The 15,865-nt window shown below is 59.0% G+C and overlaps 1 protein-coding gene across 1 annotated transcript in view; it reads right to left on the bottom strand.

The window, feature by feature from the left end:
* The window catches only part of LIMD1 (LIM domain containing 1), a 71,241-nt gene extending 55,962 nt beyond the window's left edge, over positions 1-15,279 (bottom strand). The window contains exon 1 of the mRNA XM_043587213.1: positions 13,158-15,279. Within this exon, the coding sequence (XP_043443148.1) occupies positions 13,158-14,556 (1,399 nt within the window). The 5' untranslated portion in view covers positions 14,557-15,279. The remainder of the gene's footprint in view (positions 1-13,157) is intronic.
* Positions 15,280-15,865: the final 586 nt, after the last annotated feature.

The raw sequence follows: 15,865 nt of genomic DNA, 5'->3' as shown, positions 1-15,865 counted from the left end.
ACTTATCAAACACAGGTATTTTCTCTGTTAAAGCACATCACAGCCTTCTTGAGTTTACCAATATCACCCAGCACTTCAGCACTGTCCCTGAGGAACATGTTATACAGAAAAATCACCAAGAGCACAAAAATGCAAAAACCATGGCACTAAAACCACCACAAAAAAGACACTTGTTTACAGTGTGAGAGCTAAAACAAGCAGGCAGAGCAACGCCCCGCTCACCCTCAGCGGGGAATGTGGGGGGGGGGGGGGGGCGCTCACATTTTTCACCCCTCCGCACGTGTCCCCAAATGACCGCCAAAGCGCTACGAGTCGATTCTGGGGTGACAAATAAATCTTAGCAATTAGGCAAACTCGCAAATACAGAATCCGTGAATAGTGAGGATATTGGCTGAATACGAACACCGCACGAACCCATTTATGCTGTGTTTTAGGGCAGGCGAAACTAACAAACGATGAAAAAAATCAGAACAGTGCGTGGCTGGGGGTGGGCACGGACTGGAAGAGGCAGGAGGGAACTTCCTGGGGCTGGAACTCTACTATACCTTGACAGGAGGGCGGGCTACACGGGTGCCAGCATCTGTTACAACTCACCCAATGACACATTCCAGGCTTCCGTGTAACTTTTTAAAATCACAGCCACCCGGGGCGCGTGGGTGGCTCAGCCGGTTAAGCGTCCGGCTCTTGGTTTCGGCTCAGGTCATGACCTCGCGGTTCTTGAGTTTGAGCCCCACGTTGGGCTCCACACCGACAGTGCGGAGCCTGCTTGGGATCCTCTCCCTCTGCCCCTCCCCAACTCAGGCGCATGCTCTCTCTCTCTCAAAAATAAATAAGTGGACTTTAAAATATAAAATTAAAATAAAATAAAATAAAATAAAATAAAATAAAATAAAATAAAAACACAGCCACAAATTCCTCGACGCCCCCTTCCATCCACAGGTGGGGAGTCTGCCACCCCTCCCCCATTCAGGCACAGGTGACTGCTTTCGCCAACGGTGTGCAGCAGAAGTGACACAAAGCCACTACCACGGCTGGGTCAGAAAAGGCCACGCGGCAGAAAGGCCCCGGGCCTGCCCGCCAATACCCAGTGCGGAGACTGAAACCCCACAAACAAAGCACACAGCTGGGCTGAGGCCCCGCTGGCTTACTTAGCATCGGATCCCTTCTTCCTGCTGCCCTCCCCCTTCCCTTCCTTTGCTCTCTGGCTCTAAACCAGGGCAGGGCTGCCTCGCCCCACACCCACACAGCCACTGACACCGAGGGGTGGCAGCCGGGGGCCACAGGCCGAGGAGGGAGGGCTGGCTCTAACACTGCACTGACCTCCGAGGCCAGCCCCCAAAGGGCCTCTGTCTAAGCCCCACCGCCAGAGAGGACGGCATCGGCCACGCCGGAACAGGCCGCAGACAATCGGGCCTTTGGAGGCTCCTTGGGAAAGCCACCCATCTCGGCTTCCCTCCCTACACCCAGGCGAGGCCTCCACAGCCCAGCCAGAGGCGCGGGGTGCGGGCCCGTTGGCCGGGGCCCAGAGGAGCCCAGTCCCGGGGGGCCTTCCGCCACCGCTCTTACTAGAAACACCATCTTTCCTTTCTCGAAGGACAGCGAGGGGACATGCAGTCCCCCTGGATGTCCCTCCTGTCCTCGCGAAACTGAGTGTGTTTTTAAGGTCCTGGAACGTTGGCTCAGCTACGAGGACCACCTGCTCAGATCGCAGAGTACCTGCTTCCTCCATCAGAACAGACACGCTTCAAGGGGCTGTGAGGGCCGTCTCGTCTCCTCTGCGGCGGGCACACAGCCTCAGTGCGCTTGTGTCGGGGCGGTGGCGACCGGACAGACTACATCTTAAGCACCTGTGGGCTTGGGGCGCCTGGGTGGTTCAGTGGGTTGAGCATCTGACTTGGGCTCGGGTCATGATCACGCGGTTCGTGAGTCGGAGCCCCGCATCGGGCTCTCTCCTGTCAGTGCAGAGCCTGCTTGGGATCCTCTGTCCCCCCCTCCCTCTGCCTGTCCCCGCTTGCACTCTCAAATATAAATAAACAAACAAAGTGACAAACACTAAACACAGAACCAATGTAAAAATATTAAGGAGCTGTTTGACATTTTTTTCGCCGTATCAAGTCTGGCCCGGAGGAGATATCACCCTTAGAGCACCTCTCACGGGGACCGGCACACTCTGAAGTCCTTCCCAGCTGCTGGACAGTGCAGATCTACGTTAATTAATTTAGTCTTCCCACCAGCCATGGCCGCGTTTTCCTGACGGGGAAACTGAGGCACAAAAGGCCGTCGAAGAGTCGGCCCGGGGCCGATCGAGAGCCCACAAGCAGTTCCGCAAATTCTGACTTCAGGACAAGATGAACGCCCTCTCAGATAAGAACACACACGTCTGCCTGCCGGCACCTCGTCCGGGTGCCTCCAAGTCAGGGTGAGGTGTGCCTGCCTCCCACGCACGCCCTGGCATGTGCACGTGGGGTGTGGAGGGGCCCCGGGGTGTGCGTGCACCACAGCAGGAACGTCCCCACTCAAAGGGCCGGCACTCGGGAGGGAGTCGGGGACTCTCCTCATCCCTCTGCTGGCCACGGTGTTCATTCATTGATTCAGCAAGTCTTTGCCCGCACGCCTGCCGGGTGCCAGCCACTGCCCTGGGCCCCGGCACACAAGGACGAACAGAAGGGACGCGCCCCGCCCCCGCTCATGGAGCCCACATCCCAGCAAGCGGAGCTAAGCAACAGGTCTGGGCACAAAGCAAGCCCCGCAAATCCTAATTCCGCCTCCTGTATACAGTAGGTGTTCCCTAATGACCGTGGAGGGAGTATGTCATCTGGGCCTGGAACTGGATGTGGTGACGGACAGAGGTGGGGGAGGGGCAGCCGAGAGCCCCGGGGACCCAGCAGGAGAGCCAGTGACCGGGTCGCTGGGGGGGTCACGCCCACAAGCCTAGCCTCAGGACTCCAGAGCCCCACCCGGCCAAGCTAAGGCAAGAGCGGTCCAGAGACTCACCCCGGTTTCGTGCTCTCTCGCTGAAATTCCCTTCTCAAAACGTGGCCAAGTGTCAAGTCCACCCCAAGGTCCAGAGCATCTCCCGAGTTTAGAAGGCACCGGGGGTTCAGCACCTCCAAGGTTCAGCCGCGTGGCGCACCCAAGTCCCGGCCCGAGCAGCTCAGCCTTCCGCCCTGATCGGCTGTCAGAGCGTCACAACCGCCGCCGGGCACAAGGGGACAGAGCAATGGCATTGTGGCCTCCACGGTTTCCCAGTCCACTGCTGCTGAGCCAACGGTGGATTTGTGACTGAAACATCTTAACGTCTCTAAGTTTTTATTTATTTTTGACAGAGAGAGAGAGATCGAGAGAGAAAACATGCGAGCGAGTGGGTTAGGGGCAGACAGAGGGGGAGACACAGAATCCGAAGCAGGCTCCAGGCTCCGAGCTGTCAGCACAGAGCCCGACGCGGGGCTCGCACCCAAGACCTCGAGATCATGACCTGAGCCGAAGTCGGACGCTTCACCGACTGAGCCACCCAGGCGCCCCCGAGACGTCTTAACTTTTTATTCTTCTACACACCAGGCCCTGTGTTTTGTACTTCGAATCTTACCATTAATTCGGTGTTGGATTTTACTTCCTCATTTTCCTTATTATTCTCAAGTGCCACTTTACATGAGCTTAAGTGTTTTTCCCCCAAGAATGTGGTTTTGATCTCATGAGTGAAGTCAGTTAAGAGCATTATTAGTGGGAGAAGGGCATTTCAGGGTCCCCCTGGTTGGGGACAGTGACCTGAAGGAGGGACCCGGCAGGGCCAAATCGAAGAGTTTCCTGCCCAGGGAGTGTGCACTCACACACATGTTTTTTTCACGCGCTCTCCATCCCGGGCTTCTCTGCCAAGAGCCCTGAACCCGTCACTGGCTCGCGGCACGGGGAGGGGAACAGAATGATAAAGAGCACAGGACATCCAGTCCCCATGAGGTGAGGAAACCGAGGGCAAAAAACGAGAAGCCAGATGCCCAAACTGACACCGTCGGCAAGTGGCACGGGCAGGCCGGCCGCCAGCACGTTGACGGTGATGGGGACTCTGTCAGCAGACGCCCTGGAGTCCACCGTGGCCAGCGGTCAGCGGGGCTGCCCCCCGAGCCCATCTTTCAAAATTCGCCACCTCCCCGCCTCATCAGGAAGCGACGCAAGGCACAGAGGGGGGAGAGAGAACGGGCCGGGCGATGTTTCAGCAGACGCGAGAGCTCCACCCGGATGCCCTGGGCGAGCCCTGACCATCGTGTGAGCAAACACGGCCACAACTTGGTCCCACCCTGCCGGAAGGGGGGCTCGAGAGAACAGGGAGGCTGCTCTTATGGTCAGAGGGACTTTGGTCAGCAAGAGGCAAGCAAGCGTGCTACCGTGTGCATGCCGAAATGACCGTCACATGCTGTCCGGGCCAAAGCCCGCTGGGATGTGTGTGCGCCCCCAGACTCAGGGCCTGCATTATTAGCGGGCTGCCTCAGCCACCCATCCTCAAATTACCTGGGTCTTTACATTTCCCAGGGTTGGCTGAAGGGCAGACGCACACTGAACTCGAGGCCCCTCCTCTCCAGTGACAGCGGCAGGGCAGGCTTCCAGAACCTTTTATATGCTGCGGATACGTGCGTGGGGAGAAAAGATGAAGGTCCCTGATATGCTCCCAACAGACTTCCAGTAACCGGGAGTAACCAGTCCTCGCTCTCCTGGGACGCGCAGAGTTGAGTCACAGACCAAGAAAGATGAGGAGGGAAGTTGGCCAAGTCTAAACTCATGGCTCTCAAAACTTAAAAATAGCCCGGCTGTGGACCCTAAAGTATTCCCTTTGAAACACTCGAGCAGAAAGTCTCCAGCCTTCCAACGTGACCCTGACATTCCGTGTCCAGCTGGCTTCCCTGGGAGGGGACAAGTGAAAAACAAAACCTGAAGCAGATATAAATATTTGCTGGCAAGTACTACCCCCGCCATTGATGGGCCTTGGGAATTTTGGAGGCCTGCTTTGTTTTCGGGAAAGGTTTCTGTTCAGTTTGCCCGATGGGCCCGAAGCATCATTTCGTCCAACGTTTGCTTCTAAGCATCACACACAGTCTGGGGTTGACACTGATCCTTCTTTATTTATTATTTTTTTGAGGGGGGGGGTGCAAGTGAGCAAGGGGCAAAGAGAGACAGAATCCCAGGAGAGGCAGAGGGAAGAGAGAAAGAGGCACAGAGAGAGAGACAGAGAGAGAGGGAAGCAGGGCTCACCCAAAGTGGGGCTCGAGCTCACCTAAAGCAGGTGAACCAGCCCTCCGTCAGCCACGCTCCTCAACAAATGTATTCAGCAGGGTACCTGACCTCAGTCTGCCCACCTATAAAACGGGGCTAGTGAAATACAGTTATCGGAAGGGTCGAACAAGCCGACGCACGTAAGATGACGGAAAAGTGCCTGGCACAGGGCAATACGCTTTAGCAAAACCATCTCAGGGCCGTAACCCCAGCTACAAATCCCTTCCCTGCTCCCTTCACACGGCAGCGGAAGGCCCTCCACTCCTCCAGCAGACAGCCACCGAGCACCCACTTTGTGGGGCCCTGACAGTGCCGGGCCCTGAGGCCACTCTCCGGTGTCCGATGACCCAGCACCACCAAGGACACCACAGGAGTCCAGGGAGGAAGCCTGGGCCACGCCAGCAAAAACAAGGTCAGCGAACCCCGCAGCCAGTGCTACTGACTGTCCCCCTAAGTTGAGGACCCCGAGTGTAATTAGAGTGAGAGCCTCTAAAGGCCTCAGGGTGGGCGACCGGTGTGACACCAGTGGCTCGCCCTCCTAGAGACCTTTCCTTCCGAATCTCACTCTCCTCAGACGCACTCTGCGGAGCAAAGGGACCTCCAGCCGAGCGAAGGCTTCTGCGTCCGGCCCAGGAGCCAAGAATGACAGCACGTGACGCGCCCCGAATCGCAGCGGGCTCTGGCCACGACCGTGCACCGGAACCTCTGCAGAAAATTGTAACGCCGATTATTCCAAGGGTGGCCGGCATGGCAGGGATTTACGGCTCCCGTTTCCACTGGATGTATTTTCCAGATCCCCTAAAATGAAAACGATTACCATTCGCCGTAGCAAACGCAAGCGTAACTTAAGACACGGAAGCACTCTGCTTCCGCAGAGGTCCGGACGGGGCGGGGCACGCCAGGCTGGCCGGGCTCCCACCACCGCTGACAGTGCTGTGCCCGGTTACTCGGTCCGCTAAAATCCAGGCACCCGAGGGTCCCCAAAGCCACGGCCACAGCCCTTCGGGCCGGGACGAGCCCTCCGAGGTCAGCTTTGTCTCCGCGCTGAGGGAGAGCGGCGTGCCCGGTGTCCCACCCGGGGCCACTGGTAAATCAGGCGCGGGACGCCCGCTTTCCTCACTCCCCAGATTGGGCCTCTCTTGCCCAGTTCTGCGTCCTGGGTGGGAGTCATAAGCCAAAAAACGTAAAGAAATGTAACTTTAAAAAAAAAAAAACCAAAACACTCCGGCAAGAAGTGCCACATCGTAAGGTCCATTTCATGCTGTGGATTCGTTTTTTTTTTTTTTAAGTTTTTTTTTTTTTAATGTTTATTTTTGAGAGAGAGAGAGAGAGAGAGAGAGAGAGAGCGAGCCAGGGAGGGGGCAGAGAGAGAGAGGGAGACACAGAATCCGAAGCAGGCTCCAGGCTCTGAGCTGTCAGCACAGAGCCCGACGCGGGGCTCGAACTCACAGACCACGAGATCACGACCTGAGCCGAAGTTGGACGCTCAACCGACTGAGCCACCCAAGTGCTCCCATGCTGTCAACTATTAATGGAAAAAACAAGACATTCCTTCCTGGCCACAGAGGAATAGAGGAGAAACATACTATCCCAAAGAGGGAGGACGGCAGAGGGTCACGGCACACGCTGTGGGAAACCGAGGTCAGGGCTCGTCAGGGTTCATCAGGGCTCAGCTGGAGACCCCCTCCCTGAGTAGGGTCACAGGGGCAGGCAGCTCTGTGTGCCACAAGGGCGCTGGCTGGGGAAGTCCCTGAGGACAGGGACCCTGTGAGGGAGGAGTTCCAGGAACTCGGGGACCAGCAGCGAGGCCGGTGTGAAGGGGCTGGTGAGCACAGTACGGCAGGGGAGGGCCCGAGTGTGGGCCCGATGGCTACAGCGCAAGCCGTGTGCTGTCACCGCCACTCACGTTCTTGCCTCGATCTGGTCACGCGGGTGCTCACGCGGGTGCGTTCACTTTGTGGGCACCTACCCTATGTGTATACTACACGTCCATAAAAAGTTACAAAACATACGCCTTCCTGGGGCACCTGGGAGGCTCAGGCCGTTAAGTATCCGACTCCTGATTTCAGCTCAGGTCGTGATCTCAAGGTTCGTGGGTTCGAGCCCCACGTCGGATGCTGCTAAGGATCCTCTCTCTCTCTTTCTCTCTCTCTCTCTCTCTCTCTCTCTCTCTCTGCCCCTACCTTGCTCATGCTCTCTCTCTCTCCCTCAAAATAAATAAGTAAACATTTTTTTCAAAATACACGTGCCTTCCTGATTTTGAGGAGGTTACCTGGTCTACTAAAGACCAGGCACCCAGGCAGGGCCATTCTCCGGAGGAGGTTGTAGGCTGGTTATAGGCTCCTGGGCAAAGGCGGGTCGGCCGCTGCGTCAGGAAGGCCCACTGGATGGGGCGCCTGGGTGGCTCAGTCGGTTGAGCGGTCGACATTGGCTCAGGTCATGATCTCACTGCTCGTGAGTTCAAGACCCGCACTGGGCTCTGTGCTGACAGCTCGGAGCCTGGAGCCTGCTTCGGATTCCGTGTTTCCCTCCCCCGCTCCTGCTCTCTGTTTCTCAAAAATAAATAAACGTTAAAAAAAAACAATAAAAAAAGAAAAGGAGGGTCCAGGGGAGACTGGAAAACTCAGGGCAGAGCCGGCCTCTTCTCTGTGTCCATGCGGGGCAGGGCGGGGGGGCTCCATCCATTCACTGGGTGTTGGAGACCCTACAACGAACCTCTTCTTGCCTCTGCAGCCCCTGGTGCCCGACCGAGTCTGGCAGAGCCCCTTCCCCTGCAGGGCTTCAGTGGGCTTCTCTCTGACCCCCAGACCCACCACCGGGAGGGAAAGCATGGCGGCGGGGGGGGGTGGGGGGGGGGGCTACAGGCCCAGAGGCAACCGATGCCCCCGCAGCAGCTGGGTGGGGAGTGAATCTGGAGGGGCCGACGGAGCGACAAACACAGAGCTAAGAGACGGCCCGGTCCCACCAGGGGAGCCGTCAGAGCCCAAACGGGGTGGAAGCACCACCACTGACGCCTGTGTGGTCCTGAGCAAGTCCCGAGCCTCAGTTTCCCAACTGCGAACAGAGACTACCGGCGTCCGTGAAAGTCAACGCAGAGCGCACGCCCAACGCCAGCCGTGTCACGGGCACTCGACGGACGGTCGCTAGGATTAGAACCACGGGGCCCAAAGGTCACTGTAAAAGGGGTCTGGTCTGCCTGATGCCGGGGGCTGCGGTGGCCCCTTTGATGGGCTGCCCAGATCCCCCTTCACCGAAGGGGCTGTGGCCTGGCTGCCGGGGGTGCAGCCGGAGGGAGGCCTCGCCTGTCCACCCCTCGGGCTCTGTCCCAGCCACAAGGGGCCGCCTCGCCCAAGGTCAAGTGCTTCCCAGGGCGGCCCACCATGGATGACTGATCCACGGGGGAGCGTGAAGGCCTGGCGATCTTGCCCCAACTCGGGACAGCTCTGAAGGGCTTTTCCAGCTCCCGAGCTCCCTGCGGGGTGGGCCCAGGCCTGTCAGGCCCGCACTGCAGCTGAAGCCCTCCTCTATCCATGCCTGCGTCCTTCCAAGGGCACCCCCTGGGGAGTCCCCTGTCCTCTAAACTGTCTGAGTCAGCTTCCTGGGAAACCCAGGCTGTGACAGGTGGCTTATCTGTACCCTTTTTCCTTGGGAAGTGGGGAGGGAACCAGTGTGAGGAAGACAGTGGATACCATGGAGGGAGAGGCCAGGAAGAGCCAACAAAAGGGACGGTGACCTCTTCTCTTCCTCTGCTGTATAAACAGCGGTGTTAAAACGGGAGCCACACTGCACCAGGCAAACCACTAACACTCTCCAAGCAGCGTCGAGAGTCCGTCCGTCCTTGCCTCTCTCCGCCCGGACGGAAAGACACAAAGGGGCCACCGAGGAACACAGAAGAAAGAGCAGGGAGAAGCAGTGGCTAGGACCACGTCATACCAAGCCCACAAAGACGGCCAAGGAAAGCGCCAGAAGCGTCCTTGGAGAGGAGTTGACCAATTACTGGAAACTGAGGTGTCTTCAGACCTAAGTGTTCTCAAAGGCAACAGCAGGGATTCACGAGCCCTTCCCACAGTGTAAACGCCCAAAGGGACGCCTTTGTGAGACCCAGGAAACGGCCTAAGTAACCAACCCAAACATCTACTTTGCTTGGCTTCCGGCTGGAACCACATCCACTCTGATGGTAATGGTTACATTACCCTGACTATCTGGCGAGAGCCCCGTCTCGAAAGATATTCTTCTGTTTGCAAATAAAAGTGCGTCGTAATGTAAGAAATGCCGCATGTGGGGCAGACACAATCTTCCAAATAACGCCAGATCTGAGGAAGGGGAGGCATCCGTGTGGTGAGCCCCTCAGCTGGTCCACACACTTCGCGCCACGGATGAAGCGGTGAGGCCTGGAAGGGAACCGAGTTTGTTCAAGGTCACGTGGCAGGGCTGGACCAAGAACTGACCGCCAGAGGCTCCGGTGAGAGACTTCCTCCTCAGCCACACGGCTGGTCACGGAAGAGCGAGTGGCACCCCAGTTGTCAAAGAAAGTGCGGGGCCCCTCCCCCCGGGTGGGGGACACTGTGGTCCCCGCACAATCTCTGCAGACAGCAGCCAGGCAACACAGAAAGGGCCCAAGGCCCCAGCCCTGCAACCCCACCCCCAGGGAGTTTATCCCAAAGCTGGGCCTGCGTCCTACACAAGGGCCCGTCTCACGCGCCACCAGAGGGGACCGTTTACGTGACCTGGGGCACGTCTCTACAGTGGTGATGCTGAGCCAACTCCACATGTGCCGATGTATGACAGCTGCCACGATGCACAGTTTCAGTGGCAAAGACAGAGAGCAGATGGACAGCACAGAGAACCATGGCTCACTCTCACACACACACACACACACACACACACACACACACACACACACTCATTACACCCAGGATGCTCAACCAGAAGCCCAGGTAGGAAGCATACGAATTTTTCACTGTGCGTGTTTTTGTGTCTTTTGAATTTTCTACATACAAATGTGACGCTTCGTCCAAAAGGAAACTATGATCCCACTTATGTGAGTGATCCAGGATAGGTAAACCCATAGACACAGGACGCATATTGGCAGTTGCCAGGGGCTGGGAGGGGCGGAGAGTGAGGAGCAATTAATTGCTTCGTGGGGGGATGGAGTGTCCTTTCGGGGTGACAAAAAGGTTTTGAAAACTATCAGAGTTGGTGTTTGGAAAACGCCGTGAATGTACCAAATGCTGCTGAACCGTGTACTTTATTTAAAAAAAATTTTTTTTTTAACGTTTATTTATTTTTGAGACAGAGAGAGAGACAGAGCATGAACGGGGGAGGAGCAGAGAGAGAGGGAGACACAGAATCGGAAGCAGGCTCCAGGCTCTGAGCCATCAGCCCAGAGCCCGACGCGGGGCTCGAACTCACGGACCGCGAGATCGCGAGATCGTGACCTGAGCTGAAGTCGGACACTTAACCGACTAAGCCACCCAGGCGCCCCTGAACTGTGTACTTTAAAATGGTTAATTTTACGGTGACATTTGCTGCAATTTAAAAAAAACAAAAACAAAAACAAGGGCAGACGAGTAAATAAGTACCGACGTAAAACAGTTTTCCGCATCTGTGCTTGGGAGGCAGCTTGGCAACGCTGGTTAGAGGCATGGGCATCACGGCCGAACTGCAGGGCTCAACTGCCAGCCCCACCCGGCGTCACCTGGGAGGCCTCGGTTAAGTAATCTAACTTCCCTGGGCTTTACCGTCCTAGTTGGTGAGACAGGCGTAATGACAGAACCTGCTTCCCAGGGTGCTTTCAACCAGTAAATAAAATGGTAGAAGGTAAGCGTCCAGCACAGGGCGCAGCACAGACTGGCCCCAGGGCCTTTGCCCCTGCCATCTGCCCACCGAGAACACCCTTTCCTGGGACAAATGCTGCTCCTTCAGGCCTTTCCTCAAATGCCACCTTCCTGATGGGGCGTTCCTTGACCCCCTGAGTTAAAACCGGAAACCGCCCTGCCAACACCCGCCCCGGGGTTCCGTCTCCTCCTCCACCCCTGTCTCTCCCCAGGGCTTGATTTCTTATTTGGTCCATCTCCTGTCTCCTTCCACTGCACCGTCTGTCCTGTTCACGATGCAGGCCAAGGCCTCGAACAGAGCACGTCCCAAGGCAGGTGATCAGTAAATACATGTTGAACGACTGGTGTTAGCGAATACCTTGGTCCCGATCCGGTGTGTAAGCCTGTCTCCCTGACTAAATAAAACTGCTGTTTTGTTGTCTAACGACCTTGAAAATAAAAATTAAACCTAAGCGAGGTGCCTGGATGGCTCAGTCGGTTGAGCATCCGACTTCAGCTCAGGTCATGATCTTGCGTTGGGTGAGTTCGAGCCCCACGTCGGGCTCTGTGCTGACAGCTCAGAGCCTGGAGCCTGCTTCGGATTCTGTGTCTCCCTCTCTCTCTCCCGCTCTGTCTCTCTCCCTCTCTCAAAAAAAAAGATTAAAAACAATTTTTTTTTTAAATTAAGCATAAGTTTACTTTTAAAAACCAGTGTTTCCAGCTAAGTATTATTCCCCAAGGGGGGAATCTACAAAGGAAAAGAGAGAGCAGTAAGTGCCATGCGCTCTGAAACATAAACCAAAGAAGTCACCCCAGTTTCCGAGCGCCCACTGTGTCATGAGAGCTGGTCCCATGAGCCTTCAGGAGGATAAGGAGCACAGTGCACCCATGGGCCCCTGGGACCCCGTCCCTCCAGGCACCCTAGGCCAGAGCGGGTCATTCACGGAGAACAGGACAGGCTAAAAACAGGTAGGCCTTTCCCAGTGCCCTGCCCTCCTCCGTGGGGCACAGCGGCCACCCTCACGGGACTCAGCTTCCCAAGGCTCTCAGCCCTCAGATGGGGAAGTCAAGACCCCAACTATTCAGAGCTCAAAACCGGAAGGAAAAAAAAAAAAGACAAAAACAACCCTCAGACTCTTCTAAAAACAGGCTTTCTAGTTAGTTCTCCCATGAGACCACGACGTCGTTACCCCACAGGGCAAGACGGCTGCCTCCAAACCCTGCACAGAGAAAAAGAAAAAGCTGAAGCCCGCAGTCTCCGAGAGTTTGAGATTCCAAAAAGAGAATAAAACAAAACCAGAAACTGTGAGTAAAACCAGTAAGGAGCGTCTTCCACCCCACTGGGCGCCGTGGCTGTGGATGTCGCCCGGCTGCGGGGCTGGAACTTCGGGTGGGGGCTGAGTTAGGAGACACCTAGCGCACAGGTGTCCGGCCCCTTCTCCCCCACGCCCCGTCCCCCCTCCAAGTTTCAGCAGGTGTGGGGTGGGGCCGTGTATCGTTTGCATTTCTAACCAGTCCCCAAGTGAAGGGGTCCGGCTGGTCTGGGGACTACATGTTGAGAACCACGGCTCGAGAACAGTCTTCTGTGTTAGTAGTGCAACTGCGCGCGTACACACACACACACACACACACACACACACACACACGGCCAGAGAGAGCCCCTGCCCAACCACTGGTCTTCAAATAGCCAGACCAGCCTGGCCCAGAAGCACCGGCCCCCAGACGCTTGTCCATTCAAGTCCTGCATGAGCCAGTCACTGCCAAGAGGCTCTGAGGGCGCACCCAGAACCCCTGAAATCCGACGTCCCGGCATTTCCCTTTTTTGAGAGCGGTCGTGGGCAACCCCACCCCGCTTCGCCTTTTGCACGTGCGTAATGCCTCAGCTGCAAGATCCGCTTTCTGTTCAGGGATGCTTTCAAGTTTCTGAATCAGGAGATGCAGCTGAGAGAGGAAGCCACACCCCCCCCAAAAAAAGAGTGCCACTCAAGGAGAGCGACGGCATCCCCGACGGGGAGCCCCTCCCCCAAACGCAGGGACCTTATCACCCACGGTGGGCAATGCCACCGATCTCTCACTCACCAAAGTAATCGGCCTTCGGGTGACCATCCATCTCACGCTCCAGACGCTGAGTGAGGGCTTCTAATTTCAGTTCGGCGGCTGAGGGCCCAAGCTCGGGGCCCGGGATGAGGGTCTGGCAGGGCAGCTTCACCCTGGGGGGACTGGGGCTCTCCCGGAGCCCAGGCCCCAGGCTGCCATCAGATGACCAGCCGGAGGGGCCTTCTTTACAAGATAACTCAGGCGGTGTGGACATCACCGGATGGACAAGGCTGGTGGGGCTGAGCTTGGGACCAACGCCAGGGTCCGTGCAGACAGGCTTGGGACCCAGTCCAGGGGCCGCACCCGACGGCAAACCGTCCGCGCTGGCTAGTGAGGTTGATGGGGCGGAACTAGAAAGGTAAGACTTGGGTCCATCCTGGAACCAGGCTTGAGGGTCCACAGTGGGTTTGGGCGTGGTGCCCGATACCTCGCTCCCCCCGCCCAAGTTTGTTCTGGGAAGAGCTCCTTGGCTGGGGCAGCTCTGGGCCAAGGGTGCCAAGAAAGAAGGGGTCCTGGGCTGAGTGGGCCCCCTGAGGGCCCCGTTCTCTGGGCCGGGGGAAGAAAGGCCGGGGCTCACCCGCTGGGAAGAGGCGGTAGTCCAAAGCCCGGCTGGCTTCTCACAGCCGCGGCCACCAACACCGCCATCCTGGCCGGTCTCTGACGACTGGCTGGAGCTTGGGGCCAGCTGAGGCTGGTACAGGGGATGGTCCCCGGAAGGTTTGGACAGTGGTGCTTCAGTAGTCCCTAGGGTGCCAGGCCACCCACTCCCGACGCCCACCCTGATGCTGGGGGACACTCCCGGTTCATCAGCCCACTTTGGGCTCGCCAAAGAGAGGTTGTCATAATAGTCTCCGTGGGTGAGGCAGGAAGGATCCTCGCAGGGGCCGGGCTGGCGGAAAGCAGACATCTCCCAGCGTGCCAGGCTCTCCCTGGAGCCACAGTCCTGGCTGCCGTGGCTTCCGCTGCGGACATACGGCCTGGCCCTCTGGTCCTGGGGTGGATACAAGGGCTGCCCAGAGGCGACGGCGCTGGCCGTCCCAGGACCCGCTGTCGAGGCAGCGAGAGGGGGCTTGGTAGCACCATCCGGGGTCAGCTTGTGGCCCACAGCGGCATCCCGTCGGACCTGTGGGCCTGGGGGGCCCCCGCCGTTGACCGGACCTCTGCCCCCCCTGGGCAAGGTCTCCTCCTGCAGAAGCTGTTGCTGCTGCTGGCGGTGGATCTTGGCCATCTTGGTGGCAAACACCCTGCGCGTTTCCTCAAACTCAGGGTTGTTGCCTGCCCCCTTGTCCACTCGGAAGAGTCCATCCTTGGAGGCCTCGTACATGTTCAGGTCCTCAATGAATTTGCTGGCCTCCAGGCCCAGGTCGCCGTACTTATCCATGTCGCAGGCGCGAGTCAGAGCCTAGCCCAGGTGGCCGGTGTGTCCGTGAGCGCGGGACGGGCGTGAGGGTTGTTGCAGCGGGGGGCCGGGGCTCAGGTCCAGCCCAGGACAGTCAACGCCTTCCACCTGCCGGGCCTGAGAGTCATGACCCCAGGCCTGGGAGTCCGGCCGAAGTGGAGGCCTCAAGGCCGGCCGGCCCAAGTGTGCGTCCAACTCCCTTTCGCCTCGGAGGTGTCCACGTGGGGGCAGCTGGTGGCGCTTCACCGTCCCAGCTTGCCGTGCGTTCTTTTCTCCTTTTCAAATCGTAAAAGGAAAAAGAAATAGAAGAAGACAAATCCCCTCCGTAAGCAATCAAAGTCCGAAACGGGACGACGAGCGCAGCCTCTGGAGGGAGCCGGAGTGAAGCCGGCTCGGCGGGAGAGGGTGGAGGCCGCCGGACCGGCCGCGGCAGAGGCGCGGCGGGCGGAGGCGCAGGCACGTCCCGGGCGCCGGGCGCTCGCGGCTCCCCGACCGGCGCGGAGAGGGGCGCGGGGAGGGGCGCGGGGAGCGGCGCACCGGCCGGCGCGGGCCGGGCAGGAAGTCCACGGCGGCCGCGGCGGGCGGCCTATTGTCCGATGGCGGCGGCGACCGGGCGCGCGCGGGCCGGAGGGCGGCGGGACGCGGAAGTGAGCGCGCCGGACGCAGTCCCCGCCGCTCGGTGGCCGGCCGGGCGCGTCCCGGGCCGCGAGGAGGCGGAGGCGGGGGAGGCGGGGGAGGCGGCCGAGGGGCGGGGTCGGCGGCGGCGGGCGCCCCGGGGCAGGCCTGCGCCGCGCAGCGAGGCCCCGCCGCCCGCTCCCCGGCCGGGCGTTGTGGGGGGACGCGGAGCTGTGTCCCGGCTCGGGAGCGGGCACCGCGCGGGGGCTGCCCCGGCCGCCGCCGCGCTCCCCCCACCCCGCGATCCGCGCCCCGCTCCCGGGCTCCGGGCCGGCCCCGCCCCTGGGCGCGCTGGGCGGGGGCCTCCGCGCCGAGACCGCTGGTGGGCGGCCTGGGCAGCCCGCGGGGGCCCGCGACGTGCGCCTCGGAGTCTGCGGGAGTTCCGAGGGCCCGCGCTCCTCGCCCCACCGTGCCTCAGTCTCCCGGGTGGGCAGTCGACCCCATGTGCCGCCCGAGACCGCCTCCGTCCGGGCCGGGCCGGCCTCCAGGCTTGCCCGGGGTGCGCGACCGGAAGCCCGGGATGTCCCCCCGGGGCTGGTCCGAAGTTCTCTTTAACAGGTGGGCAGACTCGGGCACTCGGGGGGAAGTGTCCCAGACGCCAACGTGGGAGCCCAGG

This window comes from Prionailurus bengalensis, chromosome A2, assembly GCF_016509475.1.
Source record: "Prionailurus bengalensis isolate Pbe53 chromosome A2, Fcat_Pben_1.1_paternal_pri, whole genome shotgun sequence".
NCBI lineage: Eukaryota > Metazoa > Chordata > Mammalia > Carnivora > Felidae > Prionailurus > Prionailurus bengalensis.
The sequence above is the reverse complement of the archived record's forward strand: the minus strand, read 5'-3'. Positions and strand labels throughout refer to the sequence as shown.